This window comes from Capra hircus, chromosome 4 (assembly GCF_001704415.2).
Source record: "Capra hircus breed San Clemente chromosome 4, ASM170441v1, whole genome shotgun sequence".
NCBI classification, from domain to species: domain Eukaryota; kingdom Metazoa; phylum Chordata; class Mammalia; order Artiodactyla; family Bovidae; genus Capra; species Capra hircus.
In genome coordinates, this window is record NC_030811.1 from 503,132 (window position 1) to 522,276 (window position 19,145).

The window sequence follows — 19,145 nt, forward strand, 5'->3', positions numbered from 1 at the left end:
GAGTCTCCTCCAACACCACAGTTCAAAAGCATCAATTCTTTGGCGCTTAGCTTTTTTTATGGTCTAACTCTCACATCCGTACATGACTACTTGAAAGACTATAGCTCTGACTAGATGGAACCTTGTGGGTAAGGTAATGTCTTTGCTTTTTAATATTCTGTCTAGGTTTGTCATAGCTTTTCTTTCAAGGAGCAAGCATCTTTTAATTTCATGGCTGCAGTCACCATTTGCCATGATTTTGGAGCCCAAGAAAGTAAAGTCTCTCACTGTTTCCATTGTTTCCCCATCTATTCTTTGTGAAGTGATGGGACTGGATGCCATGATCTTAGGTTTTTGAATGTTGAGAGTTTTGAGCCAGCCTTTTCACTCTCCTGTTTCACTTTCACCTTCATCAAGAGGCTTTTTTGTTCCTCTTCACTTTTCTGCCATAATGGTTGTGTCATTTATATATCTGAGGTTATTGATATTTCTCCTGGCAATCTTGATTCCAGCTTGTGCTTCCTCCAGTCCAGCGTGTCTCATGATGTACTCTGCATATAAGTTAAATAAGCAGGGTGACAATATACAGCCTTGACGTGCTCCTATCTAGATGGTTTTCTGTAGACACTCGACTACAGGAAGCACACGTGACTGGAGGTCCCCAGGTCTGCGTGTGACTGTGCGGGAACGACACGTGACTGGAGGTCCCCGGGTGTGCCCGGATCTGTTTGTGTGACTGTGTAGGAGCAACACATGACTGGAGGTCCCAGGGTCTGCTTGTTTGTGGACTTGAAATGTCTGTTGGGTTGTGACTGCTGTTGTGCCCACAAGTAAAGCCAATGTGGAAAAAAGTGAACTAATTTAAGAGAATTTGGCCTTTTTCCCTTTTGTACTTGTAGAGCCTTTTAGAAGATCCTTACCCGATGGTCCGTTCTGCAGGGATCCTTGGTGTTTGTAAAATAACCTCCAAATACTGGGAGATGATGCCTCCGACCATTCTTATTGACCTGCTCAAGAAGGTAACCGAGGAGCTGGCATTTGATTTGAGCTCCGCTGATGTGCGCTGTTCAGTCTTTAAGGTAAGCTTTTAAATTATATAAGGAGTACCTGTTTATTATAGGATAGTTCTAAATTATAGAGAAAGAAGGAGAAGGCAATGGCACCCCACTCCAGTATGCTTGCCTGGAAAATTCCATGGACAGAGGAGCCTGGTAGGCTGCAGTCTGCGGGGTTGTGAAGAGTCGGACACGACTGAGCGACCTGCCTTTCACTTTTCACTTTCATGCATTGGAGAAGGAAATGGCAACCCACTCCAGTATTCTTGCCTGGAGAATCCCAAGGACAGAGGAACCTAGTGGGCTGCCGTCTATGGGGTCACACAGAGTTGGACACAACTGAAGCGACTTAGCAGCAGCAGCATAGGGAAAGAAAAATTTAAAAATCACCCCAGCCCTACTCCATAAGTATAGCATTACTCACATTTTTGTTGGATATCCAATGTCACTTGTGAAGAAAACAGAATAAAAGTGTCACCCAAAATAGAAGAAGGCTGCTTGAAATGAGGCTAGTTTGTCATGGATGCTAGCAGAGGGGGCACAGTGTTTTAGAACAGGAGCTACCTGTCTTTAAAATTTTTTAATGTTGTTATATATCAGAATGAACTTTTTTGTATACTGTGCGTACTTTGCACAAGAACCTACACGAACATTCTCTGTCCGTCGCCCATTGCAGCAGTTCTCAGGACGCAGCCACGCTTGTCTCATTGTAGCTGCTCCTGTCATCTCTCACACAGTTACTGTGAAGCAAATGCAGGACATGTATCAGCTCATCTGTAATCATTTCACTGTGATGTTTAAAATACATAGTCTTCTAGCGATGTCCTTGGTAGGTCCTCCTGGAGAAGGAAACAGCAACCCACTCCAGTACTCTTGCCTGGAAAATCCCATGGACAGAGGCTCCCGGCAGGCTACAGTCCATGGGGTCGCACAGAGCTGGACACGACTGAGTGACTTCGCTTTCACTTTGATAGGTCCTGTGCTTAGGACTTTGTGCTTTCACTGCAGGGGGTGCGGGTTTCATCCCGGGCGGGAAGTAAGATCCCACATGCTGTTCAACAGCCAAAAAAATAAAAAATAAAGTCTCTTAAAAATACATATCTTTTTCCTAATAACTGGAAAGAGAGCGTCGTGCAGCGTGTCAGCTCTCCAGACTCGCGTGTCTGGTCTGAGCCTGGGCTTCTCCCTCTGATCCCCACCTAGGTGCAGGGCGGCTGTGGGGGCACATGGGTCTGAGACGGGGGCGCTGTGCCCCCCCGTTTCCACGCAGCATTGAGTCAGGACATACAGGGGTGCAGTGGGCTGTGAGGACGGGAAGGACTTGGACTCTGGCTTTGGGACCTCCCCACCAGAGCCTCCTCTTTCTTTCAAATCCCGTAAAACCCTTTAACGTTTAACTTGGAAAGCTCTGAAAATTCTTTCATAACTGCCTGAGTCTTGGTTGAATGAAGCAATGGATGACTGGACTACCAAGCACTGAACCCAGATCTATTCATTCAGCGAATGCCTTTCCATGAAATTGTGTTGGCAAAAGCGTTATTTTCTGTGGGAATATCTATTTTACTGATGGTTTTAGTAAAGATAGAACTGAATTTTTCTTACCTGAACTTTTCCTTGTTTATGTTCCAGTTTTGAACTGTTTGTCTTTCTTCTTTCTCCTAGTGTCTGCCGATAATTTTGGATAATAAATTAAGCCACCCGTTATTAGAACAGCTTTTGCCAGCATTAAAATACTGTCTGCATGACAATTCAGAGAAAGTGAGGGTGGCTTTTGTTGATATGCTGCTGAAAGTTAAGGCTGTGAGGGCTGCTAAGGTAAGGTGACTAGAGCTTTCTTATTTAGTACATGAGATAAATAAGTTTATTTATTTTCATCAACAAAAGGACAGAGCCGTTTCAGTTCCAGGAGCTTCAGTAGCCGCATTTTAAACTAACTGATGTCTGGTGTATTCTACCAGTTGTGTCATAAAATACAATTTGTTTTGTCAATGTGTGCTTTCTTTCTGAGAGACATTAATGTAAGCAGTCCCCACCTTAAATTACAGTTTTATCATATACCTGAAACTTTTTGTTGCAATATTTAAATGCTTGGCACACAGTAAGCACTGAAAATATTACTTGAACATATAGAATATGAGATCCCCTTCCTCCAACATCTTATAGAAGGAAGCAAGGAGGTGTTTGTTGATTTGTATGCATTTTGGTGTAAACCCCTGAGGTGAGAGTGTTTTCCCTTAAGTCTAATTCTGTTCAGCTTTTGGCTACCAATGTCACTTATGAGGTTGCTAACTGCATTATTATTTGGTAACAGGGTTTTCTTTCCCGACACAAGAGTCCTCTTAAGTTTACTTTAGAGTGGTCTTCTGTCGAGGCTCAGGGTTTGGGAACAAGCTGACACTCTTGTCGGTGTGGAGTCAGTGCCCAGCCCTGGGGTGTGTTCATGCCGTGAAATGCTGCCGCGTGGCCCTGGCGAGGGGCACACTTCGTGGAAAGACCACTAAGTTAGACAGAGGGAGTGCAGATGAGTTGTGGGGTGTTGCCAGCTCTGAGAACAGGGACACAGCTGTGTGTTTGCTCAGGGCCGCCTCGCACATCCCTGGAGGCAAACAGGAAGTGGACAGCAGTTTCTGAGGCCGGGGTGGGGGCGGCGCTGGGGGTCTGGAGACAGGGTGCTGGGGGGAACTTGCCCCTCCCGAGCATGCACATTGGTTTATGCTTTTTGAATTTTGAACTGGATTTTTTTTAATGAGAAAGAGGTATCTTACGTGGCTTCCGTGGTCTCACTGCCTTGGTGTGTGGTCTGTTTCCGGACCGTGCCTGTCCATCCTTGGCCAGGGCCACAGCCCGAGCCCCCTGCAGCTCTGCGGACGTCCCGGTGTGTGTGCCCTCCGGCTCTTCCTTCAGAGTTCCTGGTGGTCTGGGCCTTTGTATTTCTGTATGGAGTCTAGGATCAGCTTGTTAGTTCAACTGAAAGGCTGGCTGCAGGGCTGACTGGATCGTTGTAACACCTGTCCAAATTGTGGTTATGAGTCTGAAGCAGGAGTTGTGGACTGTTTTGTTTGAAGTGCACATCCGTTTGCAAAGGACCACTGAGGGGACGGCTCGTGAGACGGCAGAGAGACCAGATGTCCTGAGACCTGTGGGTCTCCCCAGGAGAGCAGGGGAGGGGCCAGGTAAGACCTGGACAGCGTCTGTGACCGGAGAGTCTGGGGTCTGGAAAAGGAGGAGGAGCAGAGGAGGAAGTGAAACGCTTTAGTGAGACACTTCTTACATCTTAATGCTCAGCTTGCCCAAGCAAGGCAGAGAGTGATTTAGCTGTAAGATCTCTGGAAGGTTTTGTTACGGGCGCACAAGCCAGTTCTCTGATAATCAAGATCACAGATGGAAAGGCTGGTGGAGAGGCAGCTAGGAGGAGCGGGTGGGTGTTGCTTGCCCCCAGGTTGGAGCGCGGGCGCATGCGCGGCACGGGCAGGGCCCTGCTGTCAGCGTGCCGCCCTGGCCTCTGTGCGCAGTGGGAGGCGTCCTGCCTTCACGTCCCTGTGAGCTCTGGAGGGGCTGCCCCGGAGGGCCAGGCAGAGGCTCTGGAAACAGACACGGAAAGGTGCTGGATAATCAACGCTGATTATACAGTCAGGTCCTGAGGCCCGGGGCCGTCACCGCTTAGTTAATTAGGCTTCTGTCTATGCTTTCCATCCTCAGTGCTGGTGATTTCACGTTGTTTACTGTTTGTTTTGAAATTCTGCAGTTTTTATATTGTATAGCTGAGATTTAGGCCAAATCAACAGTATACTAATATTGAGATATCTTTATTAAGAAACCAATTTGGGATTTCTTAATATGCAATTATTTTTAACTTTAGAAATGAAACACAGGTTAGCAATTTTGTTTATGGTCTTGCCTGCTGTTAATGTCACCTGTGGGTAATATGTTTGGATAAAAATAAAACCTCAGGTAAGTGAAGAATTAATCCAGATTGTTGTGTTTTATTTCAGGAAAAGTAAATAAAAGAAAAATAGGTTAATATGGGGCTTTTCTGGAAAGGCAGACTTGCAGGAAATGTTCACTGTGAGAACCACCGACCCCTGGAGCCTTGGTGTTCGGCATTTGTGCCAATTACTTGTTTCCATTCAAGGCGGTCTGGTCTCCAGGAGTGCTCAGGAACCGACCCTTTCAGCGTGAAGACCCTCTCTTTTTGGCGCTCTCCCTTGGTCAGGGTTTCCTGGGTGTCTTGGTTGGTTTCAGCAGCTTTGGATGGACTCTGCGGCCTTGAGGCTGAAGGGCCCTGCTCTCCCGAGCACCCGGCTTCCCTCTTCGCATCTGGTGCTCTGCCAGCTGCTCTGGGTTGACAGTCTGCTGATGGTGTGGCTGTCACGCGGCTCCTGTCTTCCCTGCAGTAACTTTAAGAAATACCAAGTGTGTGCATGGAAGTGTCCCAGGGGCGTGTGGGGAGTGGTGGTAGGGTTGATGCTCAGACATTCCCACCAGGGGAGGTGGAGTGTATGCGTCTGAAAGTGCAGGGTCCTCAGACCTGCAGGGCGCACTGCGGTGTGGCGGGAGTGTGGAAGGCACTGGGCAGGCAGCTCAAGGAAGCCGGTCCCCGGGGAGGGGCCTCTGTGTTTATGGCTTGGAAACAACCTGAAAATACATGCTGACGAGAAGGATCCACCGGAAGTCCTGGAGAGGGGACTGTTGTGGGAGCAAGGTCCTTGAGCAACGTCCATGTCACTTTGCTGCTCCCATCACACAGATGAGTGTGCCTGCACAAGTGACAGACAGGCTCCGACCCCGTGACCCCTTCCCATCGAAGTCTGTACAGGCTCTGACCCCGTGACCCCTTCCCATCGAAGTCTGTTGTAATGTCTGCTATTCTGTGGTGGTCCCTGTTGTTTTAAACTACCTGTCGAGGAGTTTGGCCCTTTTCTATGGGCGGTGGACAACTTGGATGCTTTTGAGCTGAGGGCAGCAGGCAGTTCTGTGTGCACGTGTATGTGGCAGCTGTGGGTGGTGGAGGAGGACGGGGCCGCCTGGTCAGCACTTGGGAGATGGCAGGAGGGGCGCCTGCCAGGGAGGCCTGTGTCTGAGGCGGGAGACCAGGTGCTCGCTTTAGCTTTCTGTGCCAAGCCTGTTGCACGTGTTTAAATCCACTTTTCATGTTAATGGCCCGAAAGTTGTGTTGTTTCAGGAAACTTCAGAGTTATTAGGCTGACACTCATTTGGGAGCCCACTGCTGCCCTGATGGGCTAACCCTAACCCCAGCAGCCTCCTGCTTAGCTGCCATGCGTGGCAGCCTCCTTCAAATATGGGCTGGGTTTCTCTGCAGAAGAGTCCCACAGCCTGGTGGAGTCATTTGAAATGAGTTTTCTTGAGTATAAAAACTAGCTCCTTTTTTATTGTGGTCTTGAAATTTTGTTTAAAATGTTCTCATGGTTTTCTTTTGCACATGTGCTGCGTTCACAGTTTTGGAAAATATGCCCCATGGAGCACATTCTGGCCCGTCTGGAGTCAGACTCCCGGCCTGTGTGCCGGCGCCTGGTGGGGCTCATCTTCAACTCCTTCCTGCCGGTGAACCAGCCCGAGGCCGTGTGGTGCGAGCGTTGCGTGGCGCTGCTGCAGATGAGCCACGCGGCTGCACGCAGGTTCTACCAGTACGCGCACGAGCACACGGCCTGCACCAACATAGGTATGCGCAGCCCTGGGCCCACCCCACGCTGTGCCCCCCGCACCCTGTACCCCCTGCCCCTCAGCTGCCAGGCCCCCACACCCCCAGGCCCGGCCCTTCACCCCAGCGCCTCGTCCGGCTCCCCGCCTGCCCCACGTGCTCGCCTCGTGCGCAGTGCAGTCTGTGCCATGACTGAGAACATGCGGTATACACACACCAGTGCAGTTCTTAATGAGGTCCCTTAAAATAACGCTCTAATTATCTGAGATTATAATTTCACTGTTAGGAAATTCTGTTGAAGAAACGTGTGTCTTACTCGCTTTAGCAAAGCTGATCCATGTGATCCGCCATTGCCTGAACGCCTGCATCCGGAGGGCCCTGAGCGCCTGCAGGGAGGACGCAGAGGAGCCGGGGAAGGAGAATGCGAGCGTGAGTCCGGCGCCCGCTGCGGGTGGGGCCTGGGCGGGCGGCTCCCCTGTGCTTAGAGAGGGCCGGGTGGCAAGGCAGAGGCGCTGCTTCCGCGAGCTGTTACCTTGGCAGTCTTTTATTTTTCATTTATGCCTTTAGTTCTGATACACCAACTAATTATTTTGGAGAATCATAAGTAATTTTTTGGAGCAACTTCCTGTGTATTCTTTGTAGTTCACTGTGGAGTCTGAGTAGGATCTAATACAAAGGAATTATTATTGATGACACCCTTTTCCCAGTTTTCTTTGCCTTAAGCGTCTGTGTATTTTAATGAGATGGGGGTGGCACACCTAGATGGGCCTGTTGATCACCGTGTGTTACAACTAGATGGTGGTGGGGCCCCTAGGGATTTGTTCACTGCTTCTGCTCTAAGATTCTACTGGAAACATCATCGGGTTGAATTTCAGGATACAAGCTTCATTGAGAATAGTTTAAAATAATTTATCGAGGAGACTATGTAGCTAATACTTATTCAGAATCTGAAGTGATCAATTATATCATTAAAAAAGGAACATTTAAGCCTTAGATACTTATTACTTACAAACAGTATCTTAAGCTTATAAATAAACTGTCATGCTTATGTGCTGGGGTCCAGCCCCAGTGGATCCAGGGTAATTCGAAGCGGGGACAGTGTGGCGAGGAAAAACTTATTTATTTAGAAATATAAAGAGAGATTAGGAAGAAGTAGTGTAGTAGGAAAATTAGTAGAGAAAAGAGGCTGAATAACTTGGTTTACGTGGAAAACCAATAAAGTTCCACACAAGGAACTTGCACTGTCTACGTTAGGCCACCGGCACCCACTTGAGTAGTGGAGGGTGCCCCGCCTTAGGCTTCCTCTCGGGTCTTAGAAGCCAGGGCAAGTAAGTAGACTCGGAGCGCCTCCACACCCCAGATGGGAATTCAGCCTGAAAAGGAGATGGAGTGAGAGGGAGAAAGAGAGAGATTTGACACGGGGGATACCAGTCTTTCCAGTGACTGGCCCATCCTCTATTGTCCGAAAAGGCCTTATATACTTTTGATTTTACATAGAGATCAATGGATAATACAAGATTATGCAGCGTCAGCAGCCCTGACTCTTATCGAGACCAGGCTTTCTCTCTGCATACCTAGTTGTATACACAAGAGAAGGCAATGGCACCCCACTCCAGTGCTCTTGCCTGGAAAATCCCATGGATGGAGGAGCCTGGGAGGCTGCAGTCTATGGGGTCACTAAGAGTCGGACACGACTAAGCAACTTCAATTTCACTTTTCACTTTCCTGTGTTGGAGAAGGAAATGGCAACCCACTCCAGTGTTCTTGCCTAGAGAATCCCAGGGATGGGGGAGCCTGGTGGACTGCCATCTCTGGGGTCACACAGAGTCGGATACGACTGAAGTGACTTAGCAGCAGCAGGTGATTTACATCATCTTCTGGCCAGAAGGCCAATTAGCATTTTACAGCCCTTTTCTGTTAAGGGTAATAGTGTTGTTCTTCCCAAAGTCTGGTGCCACTCTGAGAAAGCACTAAATAAAGTTAATTGTTACATAGCAAGGACACAACAATTTATAACAAGGAAAAGGAGTACAGTGATTTATAACAAAGAGAAAAGTAATTAACTCAAAAGTCTAGTGTTGCTAACATCAAAACTACTATATTCCTATTTCTGCATCCCGTTTTCATTGATTAATATCCTCCCAGGTGCCTAAAAGATAAAGGATATGGAGGCCTGGCGGCAAACATCAACTCAACAAACTCTTCACCAAACGAATTCTTAACTCTGAAAGGCTCTATATCTTTAAGATGCTTTAAGCTGCGTGCCTCTCGCTGTTGGGGGGCTGTAAACAATTACAAGTTGTAAAAGTCTGGGCAGACTGGTCAGGTAAGTTAGAAAGCCATCAAAGGGGTTAAGCCAAGACATTCTTTTTATATGCAGGAGACTGTTAACTGGAGCTCTGAGTTCACTCTCTCCAGAGAAAGGTGGTCGGGAAAGCCCCCTGTAATGTCAGAAGAGTATAGTATAGCAGACAGTGAACAGGCAGATTTTGGTTTCGGGGGAGATGCTCAGACAGAGGACCCCTCGAGACCTGACTCGCCTTGCCCGTCAGGTCTCTCCCCATGACCTTGTTGTGGGTGGGATCTCCGGTGCTGGCCCCCGGCACTTATGTGCCTCTAAAGCAGGGTCCCCGGGCCGGGCTGGCCTGTCCGTGGCGTGTAAGGCGCCAGGCCGCACAGCAGGCGTGCACAGATGCTCCCCGTCACTGGCACTATCGCCCGAGCGCCCCCTCCTGCAGCTCACCAGCGGCACTAGACTCTCAGCAGGGTGCAAGCCCTACTGTGAGCTGTGCGTGCCAGGGCTCCAGATTGCTCACTCCTCGTGAGACTGTTAACGCCTGATGCGCTGGAGCTGAGGCGGTGATGCTAACGCTGGGGGGCAGCTGCAATACAGAGTGTCAGTAGTTGAGGGGTTTGACTGCATGAAGGCCATAGTGAACAGCTGCTTGCAGCCTCATATCAAAACCCTGTCAAGTGAGCTGCAGGCGACAGGCCAGCTGCATCTGGCAGCAGGCTGCAAGTCAGAGTCCCACCCTTGCTTCAGTCCATGCCTGGCCTGCTCCTTATTTTATCTACCACCTCTGTCTCTGCCTCTTTCTCGCTGTGCCCATAAGCTTACCCTAGCAAAATGATTACAAAGCCAAATGTCACTGAACTGCTGTGAAAATGGGGAAAGACGCCATGGTGAGAGAGGAGAAGGCTCTAAGACTGCCAACAAAAGAAGTGTGCATTGAATAGAACACACCGAGTCCTACTTAAACGATGAGTTCACAGCAGCAGGTGGTTCACATTCTCCAAGCCTGCTTGGTATAATATGTGGCAACCAGCTATCCAGTGAAGCCAGGAAACCATCAAAACTGCTTCACCACATGGAGACCAAGCACCCTGTGTTAAAAGACAAGCCTTTGAAGGTTTTCAAAATGAAAAAACATGAACATGAAGAACAGAAGCAATTACTGAAGGGCCACCGCTTGATCAAATGTGTCTGCACTGAGAGTATCATTTTTACTGGCTAACTGCGTTGCTAAACCTAAGATGCCTTTCACTGTTGGTGAAGAGTTGATCTTGCCTGCTGCTAAGGACGTTTGTTGTGAACTTTTAGGAGATGCTGTAGTTCAAAAGGTGGCATGTGGTCCTCTTTCGGCTAGCACCGTAACTAGATGAATGGATGAAACAGAGGATAGTGAGGCACAGCTGTTAGACAGGATTGAATCGCCGTGATGTGCAGTCTAGGTTGAGGAGCCTGCTGGCGTTAGTAAGGCAGCAGTGCCTGTTTTTGGTAACATTTTTCAGGAAGGTGTGCACGAGGCTGTGTGCACTTTTGTTGCCAACCAACACCTCAGCTGCAGAACCACTCAAGTCTTTGAGTGACTGCATGCCAGGGAAATTGAACTGGTCGTTCTGTGTCAGCGTATACCGTGTTGGTGTGTACATGGATGGAGCAGCCATCAAGACTGGGCGGCCTCTGGTCTTACTGCTCGGGTCAGAGAGGCCACTTCTGACTATGTCTACGCACGTGTCATCCGTGGAGAAATGCTGGCCAGCTGAGAGATGGCAGCTGAGCTTCATGCTGCAGGCCGTGATTAAGATTACCAACCACATTTAAGTCCACGCCTTTAACTCACATCTGTCTGCGCAACTTTGTGAGGAAATGGATGCAGAGCACACATGTCTTCTCTTATACACTGGAGTGAGATGGCTTTCGAAAGGTAGATCGCTGGCCAGAGTTTTTGAGTTATGAGAGCTGCTCCAGAGATTTCTTTTAGAAAAATAGTCATGGCTGGCAGCATGTTTCAGTGACACAGAATGGGTCGCAAAACTTGCTTCCTTGTGTCACGTAGTCAGCCTGCTCAGCGAACTCAGTCTGCTGCTTCAGGTAGGAATGGCAACTGTGCTCCAGTCAGAAGGCAAAGTGGCTGTATTCAAAGGCAAACGAACTGTGAGGGCTAGGAGTGAACACTGGGCTTTGACATGTTTCAGACATAAGGAGAGATTCTGAAAGAGACTGAAGAGGGCCATCTTTCTTGGTTCATGTACTGTGGAAGCCTCACTTGGAAAATTTTGAGCATTACTTTGCTAGCGTGTGAGAGGGGTGCAATTGCACAGTAGTTTGAACATGTCCAGTCTACTCCGTAATCCCATTTTGGTTGCTGTCACTGTGGAAAACCCTGCTTCATAAAGATAGGGTATTGGAAATGGAAGTGGGCCTTAGGAAGCATCACTGTGAGCAAAACTACTGGAGGTGACGGAATCCCAGCTGAGCTGTTTCAGTTCATAGAAGGTGATGCTGTGAAAGTGCTGCACTCAGTATGCCAGCAAATTGGAGAAACTCAGCAGTGGCCACAGGACTGGATAAGGTCAGTTTTCATTCCAATCCCAAAGAAAGGCAATACCAAAAAATGTTCAAACTGCCATACGATTGTACTCATCTCATACGCTAGCAAAGTAATGCTCAAAATTCTCCAGGCGAGGCTTCACCAGTACGTGAATCGAGAACTTCCAGACGTTCAAGGTGGATTTAGAAAAGTCAAGGAACCAGAGATCAAATTGCCAACATTGTTGGGTCATAGAAAAAGCAAGAGAGCTCAAGAAAAACAGCTACTTCAGCTTTATTGACTACACCGAAGCTTTTGACTGTGTGGATCACAGCAAACTGTGGAAAATTTTTAAAGAGATGGGAATACCAGAACACCTGACCCGCCTCCTGAGAAATCTGTATCCAGGTCAAGAAGCAGCAGTTAGAACCAAACATGGAACAACAGACTGCTTCCAAATTGGGAAAAGGAGTACATCAAGGCTGTATATTTTCACCTTGCTTATTTAACTTATACGCAGAGTATATCATGTGAAATGCTGGGCTGGATGAAGCACAAGCTGGAATCAAGGTTGCTGGGAGAAATATCAATAACCTCAGATACATAGATGACACCACCCTATGGCAGAAAGTGAAGGAGAATTAAAGAGCCTCTTGATGAAAGTGAAAGAGGATAGTGAAAAGCTGGCTTAAAACTCAACATTCAGAAAACTAAGATCATGTCATCCAGTCCCATCACTTCATGGCAAATAGATGGTGAAACAGTGGCAGACTTTATTTTCTTGGGCTCCAAAATCACTGCAGACGGTGACTGCAGTCATGAAATTAAAAGGTTCTTGCTCCTTGGAAGGAAAGCTATAACCAACCTAGTTCACTTCAGTTCAGTTCAGTCACTCAGTCATGTCCAACTCTTTGCCACCCCATGAATCACAGCACGCCAGGCCTCCCTGTCCATCACCAACTCCTGGAATTCACTCAAACTCACGTCCATCGAGTCGGTGATGCCATCCAGCCATCTCATCCTCTGTCATCCCCTTTTCCTCCTGCCCCCAATCCCTCCCAGCATCAGAGCCTTTTCCAATGAGTCAGACCAACCTAGACAGCATATTAAAAAGCAGAAACATTACTTTGCTTACCAAGGTCTGCTTAAGTCAAAGCTATCTATGGTTTTTCCAGTCGTCATGTATGGATGTGAGAGTTGGACCATAAAGAAAGCTGAGATACCATAAAGCGCTGAAAAACTGATGCTTTTGTGGTGTTGGAGAAGATTCTTGAGAGTCCCTTGGAGAGCAAGGAGATCCAACCAGTCCATCTTAAAGGAAATCAGTCCTGAATATTCATTGGAAGGGCTGATGCTGAAGATGAAACTCCAGTCCTTTGGCCACTTAATGTGAAGAACTGACTCATTGGAAAAGACCCTGATGCTGGGAAAGATTGAAGGCAGGAGGAGATGGGGACGACAGAGGATGAGATGGTTGGATGGTTGGACTTGATGGCCATGAGTTTGAGCAAGCTCCTGGAGTTGGTGATGGACAGTGAGGCCTGGTGTGCTGCAGTCAATGGGGCTGCAAAGAGTTGGACCCGACTGAGCTACTGAACTGAACTGAACTGATTATAACTGGTAGTAGAAAAGAAATACAAATTGCCATCTGGATGTTGTCATTCTAAGAACATATAATGGCTAAAAGCAAAAGTTTCTGAGTTTATTCTTTTACTTTTTCCCATTGCTATCTACTAAAAATCTCTGCTTTCTATTTAATGAAATCTTTGGAACTTAGCATATTTTTGTAAAGGAAAAGTGGTGCCTTTCTCAGGGGACTTTAGTGATAAGATTGCTATGCCTAATGTTAGAATGTAAAAACTAAAATCCAGATTGAAATTTTGTTAATTTGTTATTTTTGTCATTCACATAGTATTATCTAAACCTTTAATAGTGTTACTGGTTTTAAATTTAGCCGTGAGTCTTTCCAAGTATTAAGAGCCTGTTGAAAATCTGCCTTTGCGTCACGGCTGGTTTTGGTTTTCTGTGCACCCTCTTTTGTTGCTCACTCAGTCGTGTCTGACTCTTTGTGACCCCGTGGACTGCAGCACGCCAGGCCTCCCTCTCCTTCACCATCTCCCAGAGCTTGCTCAGACTCATTTGAGTCAGTGATGCCATCCAACCATCTCATCGTCTTGTACCCCCTTCTCTTCCTGCCTTCAATCTCTCCCAGCATCAGGATCTTTTCCAATGAGTCAGTTCTTCACATCAGGTGGCCAAAGTATTGAAGCTTCAGCTTCGGCATCAGTCCTTCCAATGAATATTCACGAATGGTTTCCTTTAGGATTGACTGACTTGATCTCCTTGCAGTCCAAGGGACTCTCAAGAGTCTTCTCCAACACCACAGTTCGAAAGTATCAATTCTTCGGTGCTCAGCCTTCTTTATAGTCCAACTCTCGCATCCGTATATGACTACTGGGAAAACCGTGGCTTTGACTAGATGGACCTTTTTTGGCAAAGTGATGTCTCTGCTTTTTAATATACTGTCAAGGTTTGTCATAGCCTTTCTTCCAAGGAGCAAGCATCTTTTAATTTCATGGCTGACAAAGCGTGGTCCACTGAAGAAGGGAATGGTGATATTCTTGCCTGGAGAACCCCATGAACAGTAGTGAAAAGGCACCCTCTTTAGTTCAGGTTATTTGCTCCCTATATCTTCTCCCATTCCATTTGAGTAGCACAGAAATCCCTGGACTTGGAATGAGTCATCCTTTGCACTTCGCGGTGGTGATGGGTGTGGGCTCCCACCCTGCACAAACGCGGAGGAGTCCTAGAACCCTCAGGACATAGCGGTGCTGCCGTCCCCTGCCCGCCAAGCTTGGAAGGCGCATGTAGGCCTGCTGCTTGAGACCAAGCTGGAACAGCCCCTGGTCGAGGGCAGTGGGTCCCCTCAGACACCATACCGCAGCCTTGGGGGTTCTCCCTGCCTGTCGTTTGCATTTCCACTGTAGGGCTGGAATTCTGAGACGTGCTATTAAAGACAGTGCTGTTCCCTTAATAGTCGAGGGATTCATTCTTTCACGGTGAATTTTGTCTTAGGCTCTGGACCAGACGCTGTCGGTGAGCGATGCCGCGTCTATGGCAGGGCTACTGGAGATCGTGGTGATTCTCTGGAGGAGCATTCACAGGAGCCTGGAGGATAACAAGGAGGCCCGGATGTACACTGTGGGCAAGTTTGCCTCGGTGCTGCCACAGTACATGCGAGTGTTCACGGTAAGGCAGCCGCCCTGAGGAGCGGGGCGGCCCCCGCGCGCGTGGTGAGCCAGCTGCGGCCGGGACCCACGGCGCTCGCCCTGTATGGTGCGGCCGGGCGGCCTCCAGCCTCTGTCCCAGCGCGTGTCCAGGCGGCTCTGGTCTTCCATTGCGAATGGCCTGCGACCCGGTTTTGGAATCTAGTTTGACATGCTGGGAATTGAGAGAGGAGTCTGTGAACATCCAGGATGCACTGCACCCTGGTGTGGGGGCCTCTGACGGCACCTGGTAAGCACCTGTTTCTGGAGCCTCTGAGTCGTGTCTGTGTTACTGGGGCAGACGGACCGTGTGTGTATCTTCTGCTTAAGTGAAGGAAACCCAAAGGCCATATTTCAGAACTAATGGAAATAAAACTACTATGTAAAAGTGCAGGTGTATTTCCAATTACAAAGAAAGCGTGGCTTAAACATAGAGTGGTCATAGGTCTTAGGGATCGCTCTTCTCTTGGGAAAGTTTACTTCTGGTTCTTATACAGCTGCTTGTGTGACCTTAGACCTTTTAGCTTTTAGAGCTGTATTTCTGTGACTGTTAGGTCTCCGAGATCCATTCAGCCCCTGAAACGCCCATGTGACCTGTCTGTGAAGGTGAAGGACGAAGGCTGCCCCATCACTAGGATGTTTAAAGGCTCAGACAGCCCCACTAGGCTGAGCAGTAGATAGCACATGGAGGAGGTCGGGTCCTGGATGAGCTGACAGAAGAGCAGTGTGCCCTGGGAGTGTCTGGGAAAAGGCAGGTGGTCCATTAAGCGCTTCAGTCCCGAGTGATTCTGGCCAGAGAGCCTCTCTGCCCTCAGTCCGTCCAAGAACCTTGTGGTCTTCCTGTCAGTGGGTAAACCGTCTGTGAGCCACGCTTAGAGCAGAATTGGGAGTAGCGATCAGCTGTCTGCTGTGACATTAAGAAAATATTTTGTGTATTGGAAGTTGAGGATAAGGGCGGGTTCACTCTGCCTGAATGCAGATTACTTACAGATGGAACTGTGAGTTTGCTCCTGTTTATTTTTCAGGAAAATTGTTGTTTCTCTTCCTTTTAGGACCCATCTTCTCTGGTTGTGTTGCCATCTGAGGGTATTTCTTATTAGTGATCTGGGTGGCGTCTGGCCTGTCGGCCCTGTTACGGCAACAGGGATGGCTGTGGTGAGGTGGCTGCCGTGTGCAAAGTGGCTCCGGGGGCCTGCGTGCTTTCCTCACGGGTCCCTGCCAGCCCTGCCCAGAGAGCAGCCTTCTCCCTGCTGGTCCCTGCTGGCTGGGCTCTGGGCTCCACTGGGACTTGGGCTTGGCCAGGTAGCTCTGTTGCACTGCCCTGCCTTCTGAAGGTGTTCTGATTGAGAACTTTTCTGATTAGCTTCGTTTTCTTGAGTTTTATACTGAGGGCACACCAGGTACATAGGATTGTAGTTTTTTTCTTTCATCAGTATTCTTTTCAGAATGCAAGTCAGTGCCTTCACAGCAAGGACTTTGGTCTGTTCTGGGCACTGCTGTGTCCCCAGGGTCTCCTGATACACAGTGGGTGTTTAATAAGAACGACACATCACGGAAAGTAGGGGAGCATCCTGGGAAAGCCTGAGAAGACCCAGCACACCTGGAGCCTCGCAGAGCCCGGGTCCGGTTGTGTGCTGTCCCCACCCAGCGGCCCTGCAGCGGGTTCCTCGGGCGGAGGGCCCGCAGGCTGCACTGCTCACATTCCCCTCTGTGTCTTTCCCTGCCCCCAGGACGACCGCTGCAGGACCCCTCTGTGCGTGCTGGCGTCCCTGATGCCCGCCCCGGCTGTGCCCACTTTCAGGTGCCTGCTACCCGCCCTCTGGTCTCCCCAGCGATGCCGCGTGGCCTGTAGGCAGGAGAGCAGGGCAGTGGCTTCCAGGGCCCGGGGCACTGAGCGCCGGGACTCATCCAAGTGCAGGTGGGGACACGCGGTCTGAGCTGAGCCGCCGCGGAGCTGCAGCCGCACGTGGCCCTGAGTGCCTGGGATGCGGCACTGTGCTGGGATGAGCTGTGTGTGCAGGGTGCACTCTGACTCGGGTCTGGTGTGGAAAGAGGGCTGTGGCGTGCCACACCGCGGTTTTCTACACTGACTGCGTCTAGTGTTGCGGGTGGGCTGGGCTGATATATCACTGAGGTCAGTCTTCCTTTTCACATATGGTCATTAGAACCTTTAGAATGACACACTGGCCTGTTTTTGTGGCTCAAGTTATGTTTTATCGGGCAGTGTTGCTTTAGAGTGTTGATTATTAACTCGGTAAAAATTACTTATTTTTATTCACATATATTTAAAAATGAATGTTTTGATGCTGAGCAAATTATTTCCCCAAAATGGAGAATCTCTACAGTCTGGTAGAGGCAGCACAGAAACAAAAGACGGGGGTTTCACGTGCCTGGCAGGCGCCTGGCACCTCACGCCTGAGGCCCGTGGGCTTGGGTCCCCGACGCTGCTTGCAGAGTCACCATTTTGTCCTGGAACTTACCCTGCCAGTGACTGTGGAAAACGGTGGATTTTTCCTGCAGTGGAGGATGTCCGCATGCTCCCATGATAGGAAGGGTTTGTGTTCCGCAGCTTTTAGCGTCTCCGTTTTCCCCACCTTTTAGGAAAGTGAATAGTTGTTATCGAGATACAGACGTGATTGTATATGTGTGGCCCTTTCAGCTGTGGTGTGATTTCCACACTGAGGAACCAAGAGGAGGGAGCCGCCGACAGGACCTACTGCATCCTGCTCGACTGCCTCTGCTCCTGGGGCCACGTGGGGCACATCCTGGAGCTTGTCTGCGACTGGCTGCCCGAGGAGCCGCCTCAGAGCAAGGTAGGGGTCTTCCTGCTGCGCTCCGCTGAGGGCGGCGTGCCGGGGCTCACAGCTCTCCTCCCACCGGTCTCTCCCTGCCCCTCAGGGTAACTCGGCCTCCAAGCGGAAAGTGCGGGTCCAGGACCCGTGTCCGGTCAAACCTGGGCTGGCGCTGGTCTACGTGGAGTATTTGCTGACCCACCCCAAGAACCGCGAGTGCCTCCTCTCTGCGCCCCAGAAGAAGCTGAACTGTCTTTTGAAAGCACTTGAAACATCCAAGGTAGGTCTGTAGAACAGACACAGGCTGCATGGAAGGTGACTGATGAAGTCAGGTCCGAGTTTTCTGTGTCATAGTGTCGCTCTTCACCTGGGGGCGGGAGGGGGCCAGGCGCACATTTCTGGGCCCTGCTCCTTCTACCAGGCCCCTTCAGAGCCCGGCGTCCTGTCCTGTCTGCCTCTGCGGGTGAGCCTGCCTGCCGGAACTGGCCATGGGCAGGAGGCCCCACCTCCCAGGCGCTTCGCTCTCCTCCTCGCATGGCCATGGGGGCTCCAGCCCCCCAAGTTTGGGGCAGGCCGCCCCGGGCTGTTGACATGCAGTCCTGTGGATTCATTCCCTTTCTCTGCGGCTGTCTCTGCAGGCCCGCCCCGGCTGCTGCTGCCCGATTCTGTCGTGCCAGAGGCCCCCATGCACTAGCAGCGGGCGGGACGGGCGGGGGTGTGGGAGGCATGAGCTGGCAGAGCTTGGTCCTGGGCCCCGGGGTCAGCGCCTGGAAGAGCTGTGATCTTGCCACTTTGTGGGAGGCCTGGCGGAGGGAGGAGGCACGGGATTCTCAGGATGGCCTGCGGCGCTGTACCTGCCCAGCACTCCGGGCCACGGTGTCTTCGCCTCCCATGCGGGTTGCTTGGCCAGAGCACGGCCTGAGGAGTCCTGTTCCGCAGGGGAATCTGGAGTCCATTCTGCAGATGCCAGGTGGCAGCCCTCCGCGCCTGAGTGAGGGCGCCGCCCTGCGGGCCTTCAGCCTGTACTGTCGGCTGAGTATCCATCTTCAATACAAGGTGTGTCTGTGGCTCGGGGCAGGGCGCGGGCTGAGCGGGCCCGGGGCTCTGCACTGACCTCTCTGCTCTTGTTTTTGGGCAGTTCTGCTCAGAAGGCAAAGTGTACCTGTCCACTTTGGAAGACACCGGGTCTTGGTTAGAAAGCAAAGTTTTATCCTTCATTCGCGATCAAGACGAAGAATACCTGAAGCTTCACAGGGTGGTTTATCAGCAGATTATCCAGGTTAGGAGTCTTGGGACATGGAAACCCTGCTCCATTGTGATGGGCTTCCGGGTCTCATTTCCAATCTGAACTGTGACTTCAGTCAGTAATGCTGCTTTCTTGAGTACCTACGCTAGCCTCTAAGTGTCCAGAGTTTATCTTTTGCGAAGCACAAACTGTGTAATTTTAATGCAGTTTTGCACAGTACAGGTAACAGGTGCTGTTTTTGGAATTACAGAAAATGTGTTTCTAGATTTCCTATGGAAAGAAAAATGAGAATTGATGTGTCTTTATGGAAACCACTCTGTGAATACCTTCTCTG

General features: G+C 49.8%; 1 protein-coding gene across 1 annotated transcript in view; it reads left to right on the plus strand.

Annotated features, from left to right (window-relative positions):
• NCAPG2 (non-SMC condensin II complex subunit G2) overlaps positions 1 to 19,145 on the plus strand; it is a 71,934-nt gene that overhangs the window by 32,364 nt on the left and 20,425 nt on the right. Inside the window, exons 12-21 of the mRNA XM_018046634.1 lie at positions 879 to 1,058; positions 2,697 to 2,849; positions 6,492 to 6,714; positions 7,019 to 7,122; positions 14,583 to 14,756; positions 16,504 to 16,574; positions 17,433 to 17,586; positions 17,672 to 17,845; positions 18,505 to 18,621; positions 18,704 to 18,844. Of these exons, the coding sequence (XP_017902123.1) occupies positions 879 to 1,058; positions 2,697 to 2,849; positions 6,492 to 6,714; positions 7,019 to 7,122; positions 14,583 to 14,756; positions 16,504 to 16,574; positions 17,433 to 17,586; positions 17,672 to 17,845; positions 18,505 to 18,621; positions 18,704 to 18,844 (1,491 nt within the window). The remainder of the gene's footprint in view (positions 1 to 878; positions 1,059 to 2,696; positions 2,850 to 6,491; positions 6,715 to 7,018; positions 7,123 to 14,582; positions 14,757 to 16,503; positions 16,575 to 17,432; positions 17,587 to 17,671; positions 17,846 to 18,504; positions 18,622 to 18,703; positions 18,845 to 19,145) is intronic.